Consider the following 16,847-nt stretch of genomic DNA (forward strand, 5'->3'; position numbering starts at 1 on the left):
TTGAATCAGGTCCATGGTGTGAAGTCCTGTAACAGCCTATTCAATAATTGTTACTGAGGACACCTCTGCCTGATGTACAATAGTATTCTTACATCTACTAAATGAGCACTCATTCCGTATATATCTTCCATAGTGTCACCATGTGGAGGCATCCCTCTTCGAGCTCCAAGTTCTCTTTTGTTTAGCTATCAGCTCAGCTTTTGCAATATAGCTCAGCCACTCAACACTTGATTACCAACATCTCAGGATTGAGGAACTTAGGCTATACATCTCATTGGGCATGCCAGAGATGAGCCTGGGCCTTTGTCTCCCACTACCGGGTCCCCAAGGAAGGGTGTGAGTATGTTAGTTTAAGTAGCTTTTGTAAAGGGATGGTATAGAAATGTGCTATATTTCTTTGTGGCTCTGATAACTCTTTCCTTTATTTTAATAAAAATCTCTAAAGCCTGTCTTTGTGCTCTGTGTGCATGTCCTTGCCACACACTCTGAGGGTCCGTACAAAGCACTGAATTTCTACATTCTCTAATTTTGTACCAGTTGCAACTTGGGATTCCTCTAGAGACCTGCTACCTGCCTGGTAGTTGTGAAAAGCAAACAGGATTAAAATAAAGGTTGTATGCCTAAAATGTATGCCTAAGGGTAAAGGCCGTAGGGCTGAGTTCCACCATTGCTCTCAACTTGCAGGCACACGAAAGCGTTAAAAAGCTGAATGATGCAATTTTTAACACTGTTTACAATCCTGTTGGATTGCAAATGCCAGCTCTATTGCATCAGCTTGTATTTTTTATTACTAACAATTACTTCAACCCCATAGACACACTGTGTAATCCTGGGGATTGTCATTAAGGACAATAATTTGTAAGAGGAGATTGCAGGCTCTGAGGACTAGTAATGGAATTAGAGCGTCTTGCATTATGGAGACATTAAAAATGAATAGCAATATAAGTGCGATAAAAAGTACCTGCTGGGGTATTAATCCTGAATGAAAGGGCTGAATGCAGGAGACTAGATAGGCGAAAATCACTAACACCTGGTAACTGAAACATTCATATTTGTCTTTCCGCTGGATCAATTGCTTTACACATTGCAGAGGAATAGTTTACACGAGGACATAAGGTGAAGGTCAATGGTGAATTTGGTCCATGGTGTAAAGCCCTATAAATAACCTGAGCACACCTCTCCTGAGGTACAACAGTATGCCTACTGAGTACTCGTGCCATATAATAGTTCTTTGCTGTGTCTACACAGGTACAGAGCAACTGTAAATCGGGTCCAAATGTGCAGCTCCCCAATACCCTTGTGAAGACCCTTACCAGAAGCAGCTCTGCCTGAGGTCCAATGGGATTCTTTTGTCAATGAATGGCATGCTCATTCAGTAGATATCTTCCATTCAGTGTCTCAATCCCTACTGCTAGGGCCAGTTTAGTGAGGATACCTTGCAGAGTTTCTGACAATGCACTGAGAGATTGATCCACACTAATGCTGCAGCACGGGGTATGATAGTCAACATGCTGCTGCTGCTGATTTTTACGTGACCCTCCTTTTTCTCTTCACCCACACACTTACAGCCCTGAAGGCTGACACAGGACCATGACCTAATCTCAGACCCTTCCCACTGTACAGGTTCCCACTTGTGAGCTGTGCTGGCCTAGTGCTCTTAACTATTCACTGAACTCTGTATCGGCTGCAACAGCTTGGGAGTTTTTAAGGGACCTGTAACCAGCCCTTTAGTTGTGTAGAGCAAATGGGAGTAAAACGGTTTAAGACAAGGACAAGTTGTACACCTGAAGGTAAACACCATGGGGACAAGTTCCATAGCTGCTCTCAGGTTGCAGAGAGGTAAATGTGTTAAAAAGCAGAGTGATGCAATTTTAATACTGTTTACAAAGTTATTGGATTAGAAATGCCAGCTATCTTGCATCACACTGTATTTTTTATTACTAACAGTTACTGCAACCCCTAAGGATTGTCCTTAAGAACTGTAACTTGTAATGGGGGATTGCAAGGTTCCAAGGACTGGTCATGGAATTAGAGCATCTTGCATTACAGAAAAACTAAAATTGAATAGAAATAAAAAGTACGTTCGGGAGGAGGGGGTGAACGCAGGATGAAAGGGGACTGAATGCAGGAAACTAGTCAGGAAAAAAATCACTAACAGCTGCTAACTGGAAACATTCATATTTGTCTATACTCTGTGTTAATTACTTTATATATTGCAAAGAAAGAGTTTATAAGATGACACAAGGTGAAGTCAGGGGTGAATCAGGTCCATGCTGTGAAGCCCTAGTAACTAGTATATGTTGAGGACACCTCTGCCTGATGTACAAGAGCGTACTTAGTTCTGCCAAAAGAGTAGTCATGCCATATATATCTTCCATGCTGTCTCTGCATAGGTTCAGGGAAACTGTAAATTGGGTCCAAATGTGCAGCTCAGCAATACCCTTGTGAAGATCCTTACCAAAGACATCTCTGCTGAGATCCCGACAGGGTTCTTTAGTCGATGAACAGGATGCTCATTCGGTATATATCTTACATGCAGTGTCTGACACTGTCACAATCCCTTCAGCTAACACGACTTAATGAAGACACCTTGGAGAGTTTCTGACATGTCAACAATGGGTTGATTCACACTAATGCTGCAGCATGATATGTATGTGACTTTCTCTCTTCACCCACACACTTAGAGCACCTAAGTCTGTAACAGGACTCCAACATAATTGCAGAACCTTTCCCCTGTGCATGTGCTTGTCAGCTCTGGAAGGGCTGAGGTTGGCAAAGCGCTATTAACTGTTCACAGAACTCTGCATTAGCTGCAGCTTGGGATTCCTTCAGGGACCTGTAACCAGCCCTGCGGTTGGGAAAAGCAAACAGGATTTTAAAAAAAGGATTTTAAACAACAGCAAGATGCATATCTAAAGTTAAAGACTGTAGGGGCTGAGTTCCACAGCTACTCTCATCTTGCAGGTATACAAACACATTAAAAGGCAGAGTGATGCAATTAATACTGTTTACAGAAGTTTTGGAGGGCAAATGCCAGCTATATTGCATCACTTTGTATTTTTTATTACTAACATTTGCTGCAAGCCCATAAACACATAGTGTAAACCTAAGGATTGTTGTTAAATACAGTAATATGTTAAAGAGGACTGCATGGCTCAGGGGACTGATCATGGAATTACAGCATTGTGCAGTATGGAAACAAAAACTGAATAGAAATATAGGTGCAATAAAAAGTATCTGCTGAGGTATAAATCCTGAATGGAAAGGACTGAATGTAGAAGGCTAGACAGGAGCAAATAACTAATACTTGCTAATTGGAAACATTAATATATGCCTGCTCTGTCTCAATTTATGGATACATTGCAGAGGAAGACTTTATATGGTGCCACAAGGTGAAGGTCAGGGTTTGAATCTGGTCTGTGGTGTGAAGCTCTGTACCATCCTAATAAATAATCATTATTGAGGACACCTGTCTGAGGTATTGTAGTATGCATACTCCTGTAAAAAGAGTACTTCTTCCGTATATATCTTCCATGCAGTGTCTATGCAGGTGCAGGGAAATTAAATCAGGTCCAAAGGCTAGCATGGCACTAACAACTATTCACACAACTCTGTATCAGATAGAGCTTGGGATTCCTTTAGGGACCTGTAACCAGCCCTGTGGTCGTGAAAAGGAAATGGGATTTAGAAGAAGGTTTTAAACACCAACAGGCTATACGTCTGAGGGGAAATATGGTAGGGCTACATGCCATAGCTGCTTGCAGGGATATACAAGTGTTAAAAAGCAGAGTGATGCAATTATTAACACAGGTTTACAAAGCTTTCGATTGCAACTACCATTTATGTTGCATCACATTGTATTTTTTTTATTACTAATAGTTACTGTAACCCCAGGGACACAAAGGACATGTCTACACAGGGATAAAGGACCTATGTCACAGTTGTGGCTGGCCTACCTCAGCTGACTCAGGCTTGAGGGGTATGGGCTGCAGGGCTAAAAATCACTGCATAGACATTTGGGCTTCAGCTGAACCCTGAGCTTTGGAATCCTCCTCCTTTGCATGGTCCCAGATCTCCAAGCCAAGTCTGAGCACTTACACAGTGATTTTCCAGCCCCAAAGCCCAAGTCTCACAAATCTGAGTCCGCTGCAGGTTTTGTATCCTTCTGTAGAACAGTCATTGTGTAATCCTATAGATAGTTCTTAAGTACAGTAACTGGGGCTCAGGGGACGGGGAATGGAATTAGAGCATCTGACAATTATGGAAAAACTAAAATTGTATTGCATTTATATGTCTATTCAAAGTACCTGCTGGGGGATGAATGATGAATGAAACAGGACTGAATGCAAAAGACTAGAGAGGAGAAAATAACACCTGCTAATTGGAACGTCGGTCTCTGCTCTATATTAATTATTTATATATTGCAGAGAAAGAGTTTATACAATGACACAAGGTACAGGTCAGCGGTGAATCACGTCCCTGATGTGAAGCCTTAGTAACTAATCGATGTTGAGAACACTCATGAGAATACACCAGTATTCTTACTTCCTCAAAGAGAGCACCCCAGTCTGTTAACAGGACTCTAACCTAATGGCAGAACCCTTCCCCTGTATATGTGATTGTCAGCTCTGGAAGGGCTGACATTGGCACAGCACTACTAACTGTTCACAGAATTCTGCATCAGCTGCAGCTTGGGATTTCTTTAGGGACCTGTAACCAGCCCTGGATTTGAACAAAGCAAATGGGATAAAAATAAGGTTTAAAACAATAACAAGCTGTACACCTATAATTAAAAACAGTAGGGCTGAATTCCCCAGCTGATCTCAGCTTGCTGGGCTATGAAAGTGTTAAAAGATAGAGTGATGCAATCTTTAATACTGTCTATTAAGCCATTGCAATACAAATGACAGCTATATTATTATTATTACCAATTACTGCAGCCCCATAGACACAGAGCATAATCCTAATTCTTGTTTTTAAGTACAGTAACTTGTAATTTGGGATTGCATGGTTTAGGGGACTGGTAAGAACATCTCACAATATGAAAAAAATTAAAAATGAATAGAAATATAGGTGCAATAAAAAGTACATGCTAGGGTATGAATCCTGAATGAAACAGGACTGAAATTAGGAGCCTAGACAGGAGGAAACCACTGGAAACATAAGTCTTTGCTCTGTATTAATTATTTTATATATTGCAGTGGAAGAGTGTATATGATGACACAAGACGGTCAGTGATGAATCAGGTCCTAGTAAATAATCTTTATGGAGGACACCTCTATCTGATGTATAAGATGTGACAAAGTTCCTCCTCTACCTTGGTGGGTCCTGTGCTTATTGGCGGATTTGCTCACCTCAGTCTGGATCAACTCCTCCTGTGTCTGACCAGGAGTTGGGAGGTTTGGGGTGAACCCGGGCCCTCCCTCTACTCCGGGTTCCAGCCCAGGGCCCTGTGGACTGCAGCTGTCTATAGTGCCTCTTGTAACAGCTGCATGACAGCTACAACTCCCTGGGCTACTTCTCCATGGCCTCCTCCAAACACCTTCTGTATCCTCACCACAGGACCTTCCTCCTGGTGTCTGTTAATGCTTGTACTCCTCAGTCCTCCAGCAGCACACCCTCTCCCTCTCCCTCTCAGCTCCTTGCGCCTCTTGTTCCCAGCTCCTCACACGCACACCACAAACTGAAGTGAGCTCCTTTTTAAACCCAGGTGCCCTGATTAGCCTGCTTTAATTGATTCTAGCAATTTCTTGATTGGCCGCAGATGCTTTAATCAGCCTGTCTGCCTTAATTGTTTCCAGAAAATTCCTGATTCTTCTGGAACCTTCCCTGTTACCTTACCCAGGGAAAGGGGACTTACTTAATCTGGGGCTAATATATCTGCCTTCTATCACTCTCCTGTAGACATCTGGCCTGATCCTGTCACAAAGAGTATTCTTATTTCCACAAAAAGAGAACTCCTTCCACATGTATCTTCTATGCAATATATACAGGTCCTAGGTAACTGTAAATCAGGGCCAAACGTGCAGATCAGCAATACTCCTATGAAAGTTCTTACCAGACACTGTTCTACCTGAGATCCAGCAGGATTTTTTAGTCTACAAACAGGTTGTTCATTCAGTAGATATCTCATGCTGCCACAATCCCTACTGCTTACACCGGTTTAGTGAAGACACACTGTATATTTCTGACACACTGTATGTCAATGAGAGGTTGATTCATATTAATTCATATTAATGCTGCAGCAAGAGGTATGATCATCTATGTGCTGCTGAAGTTGATCTTCAATTACTCTCCTTTCTCTCTTCACCCACATACTAGAGCACTGAAGTTGGTGACAGACCCTCACCTGATCTCAGGACCCTCCCACTGTGCACGTACCCAACTTGGGAGCTCTGGAAGGGGTGAGGCTGGCATGGTGATATGAGCTATTCACAGAACGCTGTACCTGCTGCAGCTTGGGATTCCTTTAGGGCCCTGCAACCTGCTCAGTAGCTGTGAAAAGCAAATGGGATTAAAAAGATATAAAAGAACAGAAAGCAGTACATCTAAATGTAAATACCATTGGGCTGCGATCCACGGTTGCTCTCAGGTTTCAGGCCCAAGAAAGCGTTAAAAGGCAGAGTGATGCAATTTTTCAACACTGTTTACAAAGCTTCTGGAAAGAGTTAAAAGCAGGAGGTATGATCATTCTGGGCTATCAGGATCCACTCACTGTGCACAGAATCCTAGGGAAAAGCAATACATTGTATGTGCAGATTCAGAGTGAGCATCATGACTGAGTTCACCGGAGGCGACGTTTACCAGGCAGAATTTGACCCAAAGGCCTTTCTGGAATATTTTAAGTTTGGGGACACCTGGAGAGATGACTTTCTTATCTTCATCCTGAAACAATACTGTAAAACCTTCACTTCAGGTATGTCCTGGAAGTGGGATTTGGGACTCATCCCTGGCTTGTCTATCCCTGTCTCTGACATCAGAAATCAGGTTATTATCATGGCTGCTTTTGGCCTGGGTTGTGGTGAAGTATTCTGTAATATGCATTAGTTATTTGGTTTCCATGGTCACTCCTATCTGATGTGCAACAAACATGCTAGGGCAGTTCATCAAGTCTCACCTTGCGGCATAGCGGGGCTGAGAACCTTCAGCAAGTGTTTCTAGCTAAAAACCCCATTAAATAGGCTAAATATTATTGTTCAGCCTTTGGAAGTACCACAGGTCCTCAGGAAGCTTTCCCCATCCTCCCCTTTCTGCAAGCATCCATGCAGTACGGCCTTGGACTGAGACTCAGGACACCCGAGTTCTGTTCTCAAGCCTGCCATTGACCTTCCCTTTGATCCTGGGCAAGTCACATCACTGCTCTGTGCCTCATTTGTAAAACAGGGATAACGATATTAGTGTTCCGGTCGAAAGTGCTTGGAGCTGTATAAATGTAAAGCACTAGACAGAAAAGTAGGTTATTATTAGTTATTATCTAGCAGATTTCCCCATAGCCTTCTCCTGGGAATAGAAATTAGTTTTTTTATGAAGAGCTCCAATTCTGTTCAAAAATCACCCCTGCAGTTAAATTATTAAATATACTTGCTTGCATCCCTTATTACGAAGTAGATGTGATGCAAATTTTAATACAGTTTACAAAGCTGTTGGATTGCAAATGCCAGCTATAGTGCATCACATTGTACATTTTCTATTTCTAACAATTACTGCAACCCCAGAGGCACATGGTGTAAACCTGGGGATTGTTTTTAAGTACAAAGCAACTTCTGAGTTTGGTATTGCACAGCTCAGGGGACTGGTAATAGAATTAGAACATCTTGCATTACAGAAAAACTAAAACTGAATAGAAATGTAAGTGCAATAAAAAGCACATACTATGTATCAAACCAGAATGAAATGGAACTGAATGCAGGAGACTAGACAGAAGAAAATGACTAACACCTGCTAATTGGAAACATTAATATGTCTTTGCTCTGTATCAATTAATTTATACATTGCAGAGGAAGAGTTTATGTGACGACACAAGGTGAGAGTCAGTGTTGAATCAGGTCCATGGTGTCAATAATGGACTAGTCAATAATTCTTATTGAGGACACCTCTGCCTAACGTACAGTAGTATTCTTACACCTACAAAAAGAGCACTCATTCCGTGTACATCTTCCATGCAGTGTCAACATTGTCATCTTCTCTACTGCTCTCTGGGTTAGTTTAGATTTGCAGGAGAGTATACGATGTTAATTTGCATATCAAGAAGCATTGAGGACTTGCAGTCAAAGCTTGGTAACACTGAAGTCACTAGGCATTTGGCCATTACCTTCAATGGAGGCAAGATTTAGCTCTAGATGTATTAAAACTAAATCAACCAAGTTTAATGGAGACAAAGTTGCATTTAGTCTGATTAAGATGCAATGAACTCCAGAAATTCTGTATTCTGAACCAGGTGTGGTGAAAGGGGACACCCTGATTGATATTGGCAGTGGCCCCAATATCCACCAGCTCCTCTCTGCCTGCGAATCCTTTAAGGAGATCATCGCTTCAGACTATACATACCGGAACCACTGGGAACTGGAGAAATGGCTGAAGAATGAGCCAGGAGCGTTTGACTGGACTCCAGTGGTGGAATACGTGTGTGAGCTAGAGGGAAACAGGTACAGGGGCTGGGAAAAACAGATTGCCTAAACCCCTTGTGTATTGCTTAGTCTGTCTATGCAGCATCATCACTTATGCTGATCAGCATTATAATCAGTGGTGAATACAGGCAGAATTTTTGGGGAGAAAACAGAAAGCTGGAGGAATGTGGTTTTCAGTCATGACAGAGTCTGCATAGGGTCCCCGGTGGGTCTCAGTATCGGAGACAGCTGTCAACTGGTAAAGTGTTCCTGAAGTAAATTCACCTGTTTTCTGCTTTTCTTGCAAAACCACAATTCAATCAGGGGGGCCACTGAAAAAGTAGTCAGAGTTCATGACCCTGTTAGCAAATTGGAATGAGTTCTGAGCAAAATGTGGTGGCTTTCCGGCATATCTTAAAACTGACCCAGGGAAAAGGGAACTAAAGATAAAGTTAACACAAGGTCCTACAAATAGACATCATTCTAGCAAACAATGTTTTCCTCCTAATATTCACACCTATATCATAGAAAGACACTGAAATTGCAGATAACCCTTTGGAGTTCATCTTGTATTGTATATGTGTATGTCTCTGTAGGGAGAAGGCGTCAGAGAAAGAGGCAAAATTAAGGAAAACCATCAAACAGATTCTAAAATGTGATGTCCACAAAAGCAACCCCATGGATCCAATTGTCCTGCCTCCAGCTGACTGCCTCATTTCATCACTGTGCTTGGAAGCTGCTTGCAAAGATCTTAACACTTACCGCAATGCTTTGAAGAACATCAACTCTCTGTTAAAACCAGGAGGGCACTTGGTGCTGAGTGGAGATTTGGGCTGCAGTTTCTTCATGGTTGGCCCCAAAAGGTTCTCGTGTTTGGTCCTGGGAGAGGAATTTCTGAGGAAAGTCCTCAGTGAAACTGGCTTCATCATTCAGGAGTTTGAGGTTCTCTTCAGGGGTGATGATATCATTGATGACAGTTCTGATTTCTCTGGGATGTACTTCATTCTCGCTCGGAAAGAGGAAGCAATATAAATCCTTTGGGGAGTACGGGTAAAGCAAACCTTCTCTGAAGGAACAGAGCTAATATTACTAATAAACATAACAATGAAATGAATGCAGTATTTTCTCCATCAATGTTAAATACATTAACCCTTTGTTGTGAAATACACAATGCCCATGACAAATACAGAAGAATATAAGCATCTAAATTGCTGCTGCAGGATGCACTTAACTGAGGAAATGCTTCCCTGCAGGATGAGTTCTGAAAGACAATTTTGGTTGCTATTTTTTTTAATTTATTGCAATTTTTGAACAATTTTTACCCAAGTTCTGCTTTGGTTCTTGACATTTGCCAAAGAAAAGCTCCATTGAGCTACATACTGAGAGGAATGGTTTTGTTTCTGTAAACATACTTAGCACCTTATACTAGTTTGATGGGTGCTCTTCTTGTGTTAGTGAAATGTCGTGTTACTTCTTGAAATCTTCTGTTTTACGTTATGAAAAATGTGTATTTTTTGTGCAAAAAACTGGCCTCATTAGATATTCCCGTGAGGATGCTGAGGTGGATTTGCTCTATTCAAACCGTATCCAATGTGCATGGCTTTCCATTGCATAGGCTCTAATCTTAATTTCTTGTCCTCTAGTTCAGGTTTCTCCAGAAATGTAATTTTAAATAGAATTAGACAACATGGGCTTGGTCTTCGGGTCCAGCCAGTCTGTGTTCAGGCAGTACCCAACGGAAGTGAAGAGACGAACGTGTCTTTGTGCCTCCTCCTTTTCCCCCACCCCTTTACCTCCTGATCCTTTAACTGACTGGCGGCCAGGTCAGCCCTTTGCAAAAGTTAGAGCAGCTGCAGGGCAACTCTAAATTGCACAGGCTAGTAAGAGCATGCAAAGGACTGTTCTAGTAGCCAGGGATACTGGAACCCAGAAATAGTCTGGTCATTACCCCACCATGGTCCAGTCTCTGCCACATGTATCATCCACACTATTTTACCAGGAAAGCACAATGCAGCGGTAATATTACATATAATTCTGTAATGTTCTACGGGCCTGGGCCATATGTTGTTGGATTTTACCAAGGTTTTATGCTCCCCAGTTTCTCACGGCTGCTCTCACAAAGTGTGAGGTCACCGGCTGGACTGGTCAGATAGGTCAGAATTCCAGATAAGAATCTGAATGGACTGCAGTTCTAGGAGCATTCAGAACTTCAGGTCCAAGCACCTGGTCGTGTCAGATCTCCTCTGAGATGTGCCTGAGCTGCCAAACACGATTCCAGGTCTTAACCATGCGACTGAAAGTCAGTTCTCTTCTCTGTGCCTGAGCGGAGGTATGCAGAGTGCTGGTGGTGGGGCTGGGCTCAGAGCAAGAGTTCCTTTGGTAGGGGCTGGAGGCAAACCAACGTGCAGGTTCAACGGGACGTTTGATGAACTGAAACCTCCAATGGCAACCGCCACAGCCAGTTGCCTTTCAGCTCTGACCCTCCGCCCACCCCCCCAAACAAAAAAGCCCTGAGAACTTGTTTATGTCCACCAACCTTATGTGAGTCCGGGCTGAGGTTCTGTGGAGGCATCCGCTCTCCCAGCTTTGGCTCATCAAGAGGGAATGAGGGGGGGTGAGAATATTTCACTTGGCTCCAGCTGTGAGGCGCTGTGTTTGTAAAGCCCCATGCCCTCCTCTGGCTGGAGAGGCTGGAAGAGGGCACAGCTGTACCAGTAGGACACACAGCGTGTCCAGTCTACCCTAGCATAACAGAGAGTTGTGTCACTGTATGAGTTTAAAGGCCCACTGAATCCACTCCTCTGACCTCCTGCGTACCACAGGCCACCAACACCACCCAGTGGCCACACACTAAACCCAACGTCTGAAATGACATCAGAGACTAGGGGGGACAGAGGTGCACAGCCCATGTACCCTATGAAATGACTGGGCTATTTCATTCCTGAGAAAGGGCTGATTGGGCCTGATGCTGCAGCTTGACACGAGTATGCTGCTGAAGCTGAATTAGGCCTCTGCACCCACACACTGGTGTCTGTGACAAGGACCTAGCCGTCTCTCACTGTGCACGTGTGGTGGAAGGAGCATCGGGTAACCAGATAGCAAGTATGAAAAATTTGAACAGGAGGGTATGGGGTAATAGGAGCCTATATAAGAAAAAGCCCCAAATATTAGGACTGTCCCTATAAAATCGGGACATTTGGTCACCCTAAAGGATCATGGCTGGAAGCCCTAGCACAGCGGTTCTCAAACTGCATTGCTCTACAACCCCCTTCTGACAACAAAAATTATTGCTTGACCCCGGGATGGGGGACAGAAGCCTGAGCCCCGGCTTCAGCCCTGGTCACCCCATTAAAATTGGGTCATGGGGTTCCAACCCACAGTATGAGAACCGCTGCCCTATCATGTTACTAGGGTTCATTGACAGAACACACAGGTTGTATCTAATCTTGTTTCAAGTCATTTGACCTGTTACCTTGAAATCTAATGAGATTTAAAAAAAAAAAAAGGCAGAAAAAACAAAAAGAGCAAAATGCCAATCTGAACAACTGAGATCAATAGCATCTGCTCCTCTGCTACTGGCAGGGCCATGAACCTTTTAAGAGGCAGAGTCCTGATGCTGGGTTAGTGCAGACAGAGTTCAGATTCCTGGCTCTGACTGTGGGTGGGAGGTCACAGGGAGAACCAGAGCAGAATCTAAGCTGTCACCACTCATAACACCAACTGAGCCGAGATTGCTAAGAAGCGTTAAAGTCTTAGGGGCAAAGCCCTGGGCCACTGAAATCAGTGGAAGTTTGGCTATTGTCTGCAAGGGAAGCAGAGTATGATTTTAACTGAAGAAAAAAAATGCATTGGAAAAACAGCCCAGTGTAAGTGAGATGCAGCTGTATTTAGCCTGGTAAGGATGTGATGAGCTTGAAGAATTCCCCAGTCTGAACCAGGAGGTGTAAAAAACGCCTTAATGAATGTCGGCAGTGGCCCCATCATTTACCAGCTCCTAGGCCCTTGCAAGATCTTCAAGGAGATCACTGCTTCAGACTACAGGGACTGGAACTGCCAGGAACTGCAGAACTGGCTAAAGAATGAGCTGGAGTCGGACTCGGGGGTTGAACTGTGTGCATGAGCTGGACAGGACAGTTACTGGGCTGGAAGGAGCTTGTTATTTAAATCCCCTGAGTACTGCAAAGCTGTTTTTTGATGGGGCCAACAACTCTTAGTGATCAAATGCAAATTTATCAACAAAGAGATCCTCAGGAAAAAACTTTGTTGTGGACAGGCCAGATGAGTTTGAGCAGTACAGAATGCAGGCAGAAATTTCAAGGGAAAAAAAGGGGAGTGAGATTGAGGGGAACTACATGTGGGGAGGAGTTCAGAGTCTCTTTAAGGTCCCCAATGGGGCTCAGCAGCAAAGTCTTGTGGAGGGTGGAAGCTGTTGGCAGAGAACGGCAGCGTATCCAAACTGAAATATCAACAGGGAAAGCATTAAGCTGAGATGCTAAAGCAACCTTACCTAGTTCAAAATACTGTTTACAAATTCCTGCTAAAAAGTTTGCAAGGGTTCAGGATGCATCAACAACTTTGGGATGTGTTCTGAGCAAAATTTGGCATTAAAGTTAGGGCTTATTTTCACTTGGAGATTTGTCATTTGTTAAAACCTGATCCACAAACCAAAAATAAAAAAGGTCTCCCACAGACCCTGAAAATAGACATCACTCTAGTAAGCAATTTGTTCTCTAATATTCACACATGCTGCAAAGGAATAAAAAGACATTGAATTTTCAGTTAACGAGGCTGGTCCATATTTTGCTTTTTCTTTTAGGGAAAACTGGGCTGAGAAGGAGGCAAAGTTAAGCAGAATCATCAAACAGGTTCTAAAATGTGATCTCCACAAAAGCAACTCCTTGGATACAGTCATCTTGCTTCCAACTGACAGCCTGGTCTCATCTCTGTGCTTGGAAGCTGCTTGCAAAGATCTGAGCACTTATTAAGTTGCTCTGAAGAACATTAGCTCCCTGTAAACACCAGAAAGGCAGTTGGTGCTGAGCAGAGCTTTGGGCTGCAGTTTCTACATGATTGATCCAAAAAGGTTCTCTTCTTTGGTTTTAAGAGAGGAATTCCTGAGGGAAGCCCTCAGTGCAACTGGCTGCATCATATAGCAGTTTAATGTTCTCTTCAGGGATGATAAAATCAGGGAGGGCACCTGTGATTTCTCTGGATTTTACTTCATTGTTGTTCACCAAGAGAAAGCAATATAAATCCCTTAAAGAATAAGTGGGGGAGAAGGTTATCTACAAAGGGATATAATATGACTTGCACTGCTTCATTGTCACGGTCATTCGTATTTTGATAGAATCATAGAATATAAAGCTGGAAGGGACTGCAGTAGATCATCTAGTCCAGTCCCCTGCACTGACAAAAGGCTAAGTACTATCTAGGCCATCCCCGACATCACTGTTTCAGAAAACTTCAATGAAAGAGATTCCACAACCAGCCTAAGTAATTTGTTCCAGTGCATAACTACCTTACAGTTAGGAAGTTTTTCCTAATGTCTAGCCTAAATTGCATCAGGAGAGATTTAACCCCATTGCTTCTTGCCCTGCCCTTAGTGGATAAGGAGAAAAATGGATCACTCTCTTCTTTATAACAACCTTTTACGTACTTGAAGACTATCATGTCAACCTTTTACATACTTGAAGACTATCATGTCCCCCTCACACTCAGTCTTCTCTTCTCCAGATTGAACAAACCCAATTGTGTCAATCGTCTACGGACCTTTAATTCTTTTTGTTGCTCTCTTCTGAACGTTCTCCTATTTGTCCACATCCTGCTGAAGGTGTGATGCCCATAACTGGACACAAGTACTCCATCTGAGGCATTATCATTGCAGAGTAGAGTCAATGTTAATTTGATTCTTTGCTTTGAAACACACATTTTTAGAAGTGTTTTGATTTGGGTGAAATTCATCCTGTGCAGAAGAACAGCCCCAAACCTTAGGTGCACATGATGTGATGCTTATATCCTGTGATCTCCCCTCTTCACAGGAGTGAATTCTGTCATTGTTTCCAAATCTCTCATTTAGAATCCATGGGTAGGAAATTCAAATTGTCAGCTCTGCTTAGACTGAGTCAAAAGATCATTGTCGTTCGGATTCAACAGGTGTATACAAAATGGTTTTCATGTTTGACCAATATTGTATTGAGCTGTCAATGGGTCAGACTGCGGAACCCTTTCCACATGAGAAAAACACAGTGGGTTCATAGTGGGATCCAGAATCTGGCACCTTAATTTCATCAAGTGGGAGCAACCCTGGAGTGTTATTTGGTCGTGGCCCCATGGAACAGAGTTTAGCTAGACAACAGACTGACCATACTCTGTTTAATCCATCTAATTGTGTCAGCCACAAAACGCACTTATATACTGGTCTATCTACATATTGCATGGGCTTTGGCCCTGAACTCTTGGATTCTCAAGGTGTTGTCCTCCCTGCTTTCTCAGAGATGCTGCTGAGCAGGATGATCCAGCCTGGTATGTTGGGATGGACTGGAATTACTGATAAGAATTTGAACAGCGCACAGTCCTGGGGACGAGTGGTGAGGCCACATCTTCATGCACAAGCACCTGAGCCAGTAAATTAAGTCTGCATGGGAATCTCCCCAAAGTTTAAATTCTGGTAGGGCATTGTAAAGAGGCATCTGCACACATGCTACACCCAGCAGGGGGAGATCTAGGATGGCCAACCTATTTTGGCTGCTGCTAACCACATTCTCTGCAGGCCTTTGTCCTGAAAAACCACAGTAAGACAGTTCAAGGCGTGGCATAAGGCAGTGATTCTTGTGTCCGCATGTGCCTTATGGCCCAGCAATGGTCCCTATACAGACACACATCCACAGAGAATATTTGTGCACTTGGCAGGAATCACATAGCGGTAAGAAGGTTGCTCCTATCTAGAATGTGAAGGAACAGCAATGGTTTTTGCATCATCTGATGCATGAGCGAGTCTGAACAGAGACCGAATTTAGCAATATATAAACAATACTCTGGATAAAGCACTTTGCAATCTTTGGGTGAAAGGTATTGAGTTAGTACAAAGCACTATCCATTTTGTGTGTATAATAATGAAGATAATAGATTAAGATGATATCCTAAAATCTGTCAATACTAAAAAAAATATTTAAGTATCGTCTACTAGTGTAGAAATGGGACAGTGTCTCGATGGAACAGACACTGAGGTTGTCTCTTGGTTTCAGCCAGTGTTTCTTGCGGTGGTAGCTCTTGCTAGAATCTGTGTGCTGGATCCAGGGTCTTCTCAGTTTGTGAAGGCCGAAGTGGGGAGATCAGGGATATCACTAGCTGGAGACAGTCAGCTCTGGGGCAGGTTGACACATACTAATCCAGAAGCTATTAGTGCAGCCTTAGCTTAAGGAAACAACCTTCAGCGACGACGGTCTTGTTATTGATCAGCCTCCACGGTGATCCACACCTATGTCACTGGGAAACTGGGTTGCGGCCACCTGCTTCACATAGAGCCACTCCTTGAGACCTCTGGGAAACTGAAGCTTGTGCAAAATGCCAAAATCTGCTAAGTGGAGTGATATCACATCACGCCAGTGGCTCCCAAGGGTTCCTTATAAAGCTCTAGTGGCCTGGAAACCCTTGCTGTAAAGAGGAAGAGCCTGCATAGAGGGCATTGTCCATGAGAGGCCTTGAGTTTGGCATTCACTGCCCTGTCTGGTGCATCAGATTCCAGCTCCAGGACCAGGGCTGTAACCAGGGTGAGGTGAGCAAAGAAGCCGCCCAGGATGCAAAGCCCTGGGGAAGGAAAAATGAGAAGTGCAGGGAGGGGCCACCCAGGCTCACATGCTCCCTCCCAGATATCTGCCTTCCATTTAGCACAGAGATTTTAAGACAGGAGCCTGTGTATTAGAAGCTGATGGGACCGGCCATCCTGCCTCTATGCATTGCTGCTATGGGGCGCAAATAAGCAACTCACCCCGAGGGCTAAAATGCCTAGTTACAGCTCTGCATTAGCGCCCTGAAGTCTGTGACAGGACTTTGCCCTAATCTCAGAGCCCTTGCACTATGCATGTGTCTGCTTTTCAGCTCTAGAAGGGCAGAGGCTGGCAGAATGCTGTTAACTATTCATAGAACTTTATATCAGCTTCCAGCTTGGGATTCCATTAGGGACCTGTAATCTGCCCTGGAGTTGTGAAAAGCAAATGGGATTAAGAAAAAAAGTTTTTAAGC

At 43.5% G+C, this 16,847-nt stretch overlaps 2 protein-coding genes across 2 annotated transcripts; both read left to right on the forward strand.

Moving 5' to 3' along the window:
- The first annotated feature begins 6,750 nt into the window (after positions 1-6,750).
- Positions 6,751-9,657, forward strand: LOC115637198 (nicotinamide N-methyltransferase-like). The gene is made up of 3 exons (XM_030538205.1): positions 6,751-6,916; positions 8,438-8,645; positions 9,203-9,657. Exons 1-3 carry the CDS (start codon positions 6,751-6,753, stop codon positions 9,636-9,638), a joined length of 810 nt encoding a protein of 269 aa, XP_030394065.1. The 3' UTR covers positions 9,639-9,657.
- A 636-nt stretch (positions 9,658-10,293) lies between these two features.
- LOC115637416 (nicotinamide N-methyltransferase-like) lies at positions 10,294-13,591 on the forward strand. Its single transcript, XM_030538662.1, has 3 exons — positions 10,294-10,429; positions 12,545-12,716; positions 13,366-13,591. Exons 1-3 carry the CDS (start codon positions 10,294-10,296, stop codon positions 13,589-13,591), a joined length of 534 nt encoding a protein of 177 aa, XP_030394522.1.
- Positions 13,592-16,847: the final 3,256 nt, after the last annotated feature.

Source organism: Gopherus evgoodei, chromosome 19 (assembly GCF_007399415.2).
Source record: "Gopherus evgoodei ecotype Sinaloan lineage chromosome 19, rGopEvg1_v1.p, whole genome shotgun sequence".
In the NCBI taxonomy this organism is placed as follows: domain Eukaryota; kingdom Metazoa; phylum Chordata; order Testudines; family Testudinidae; genus Gopherus; species Gopherus evgoodei.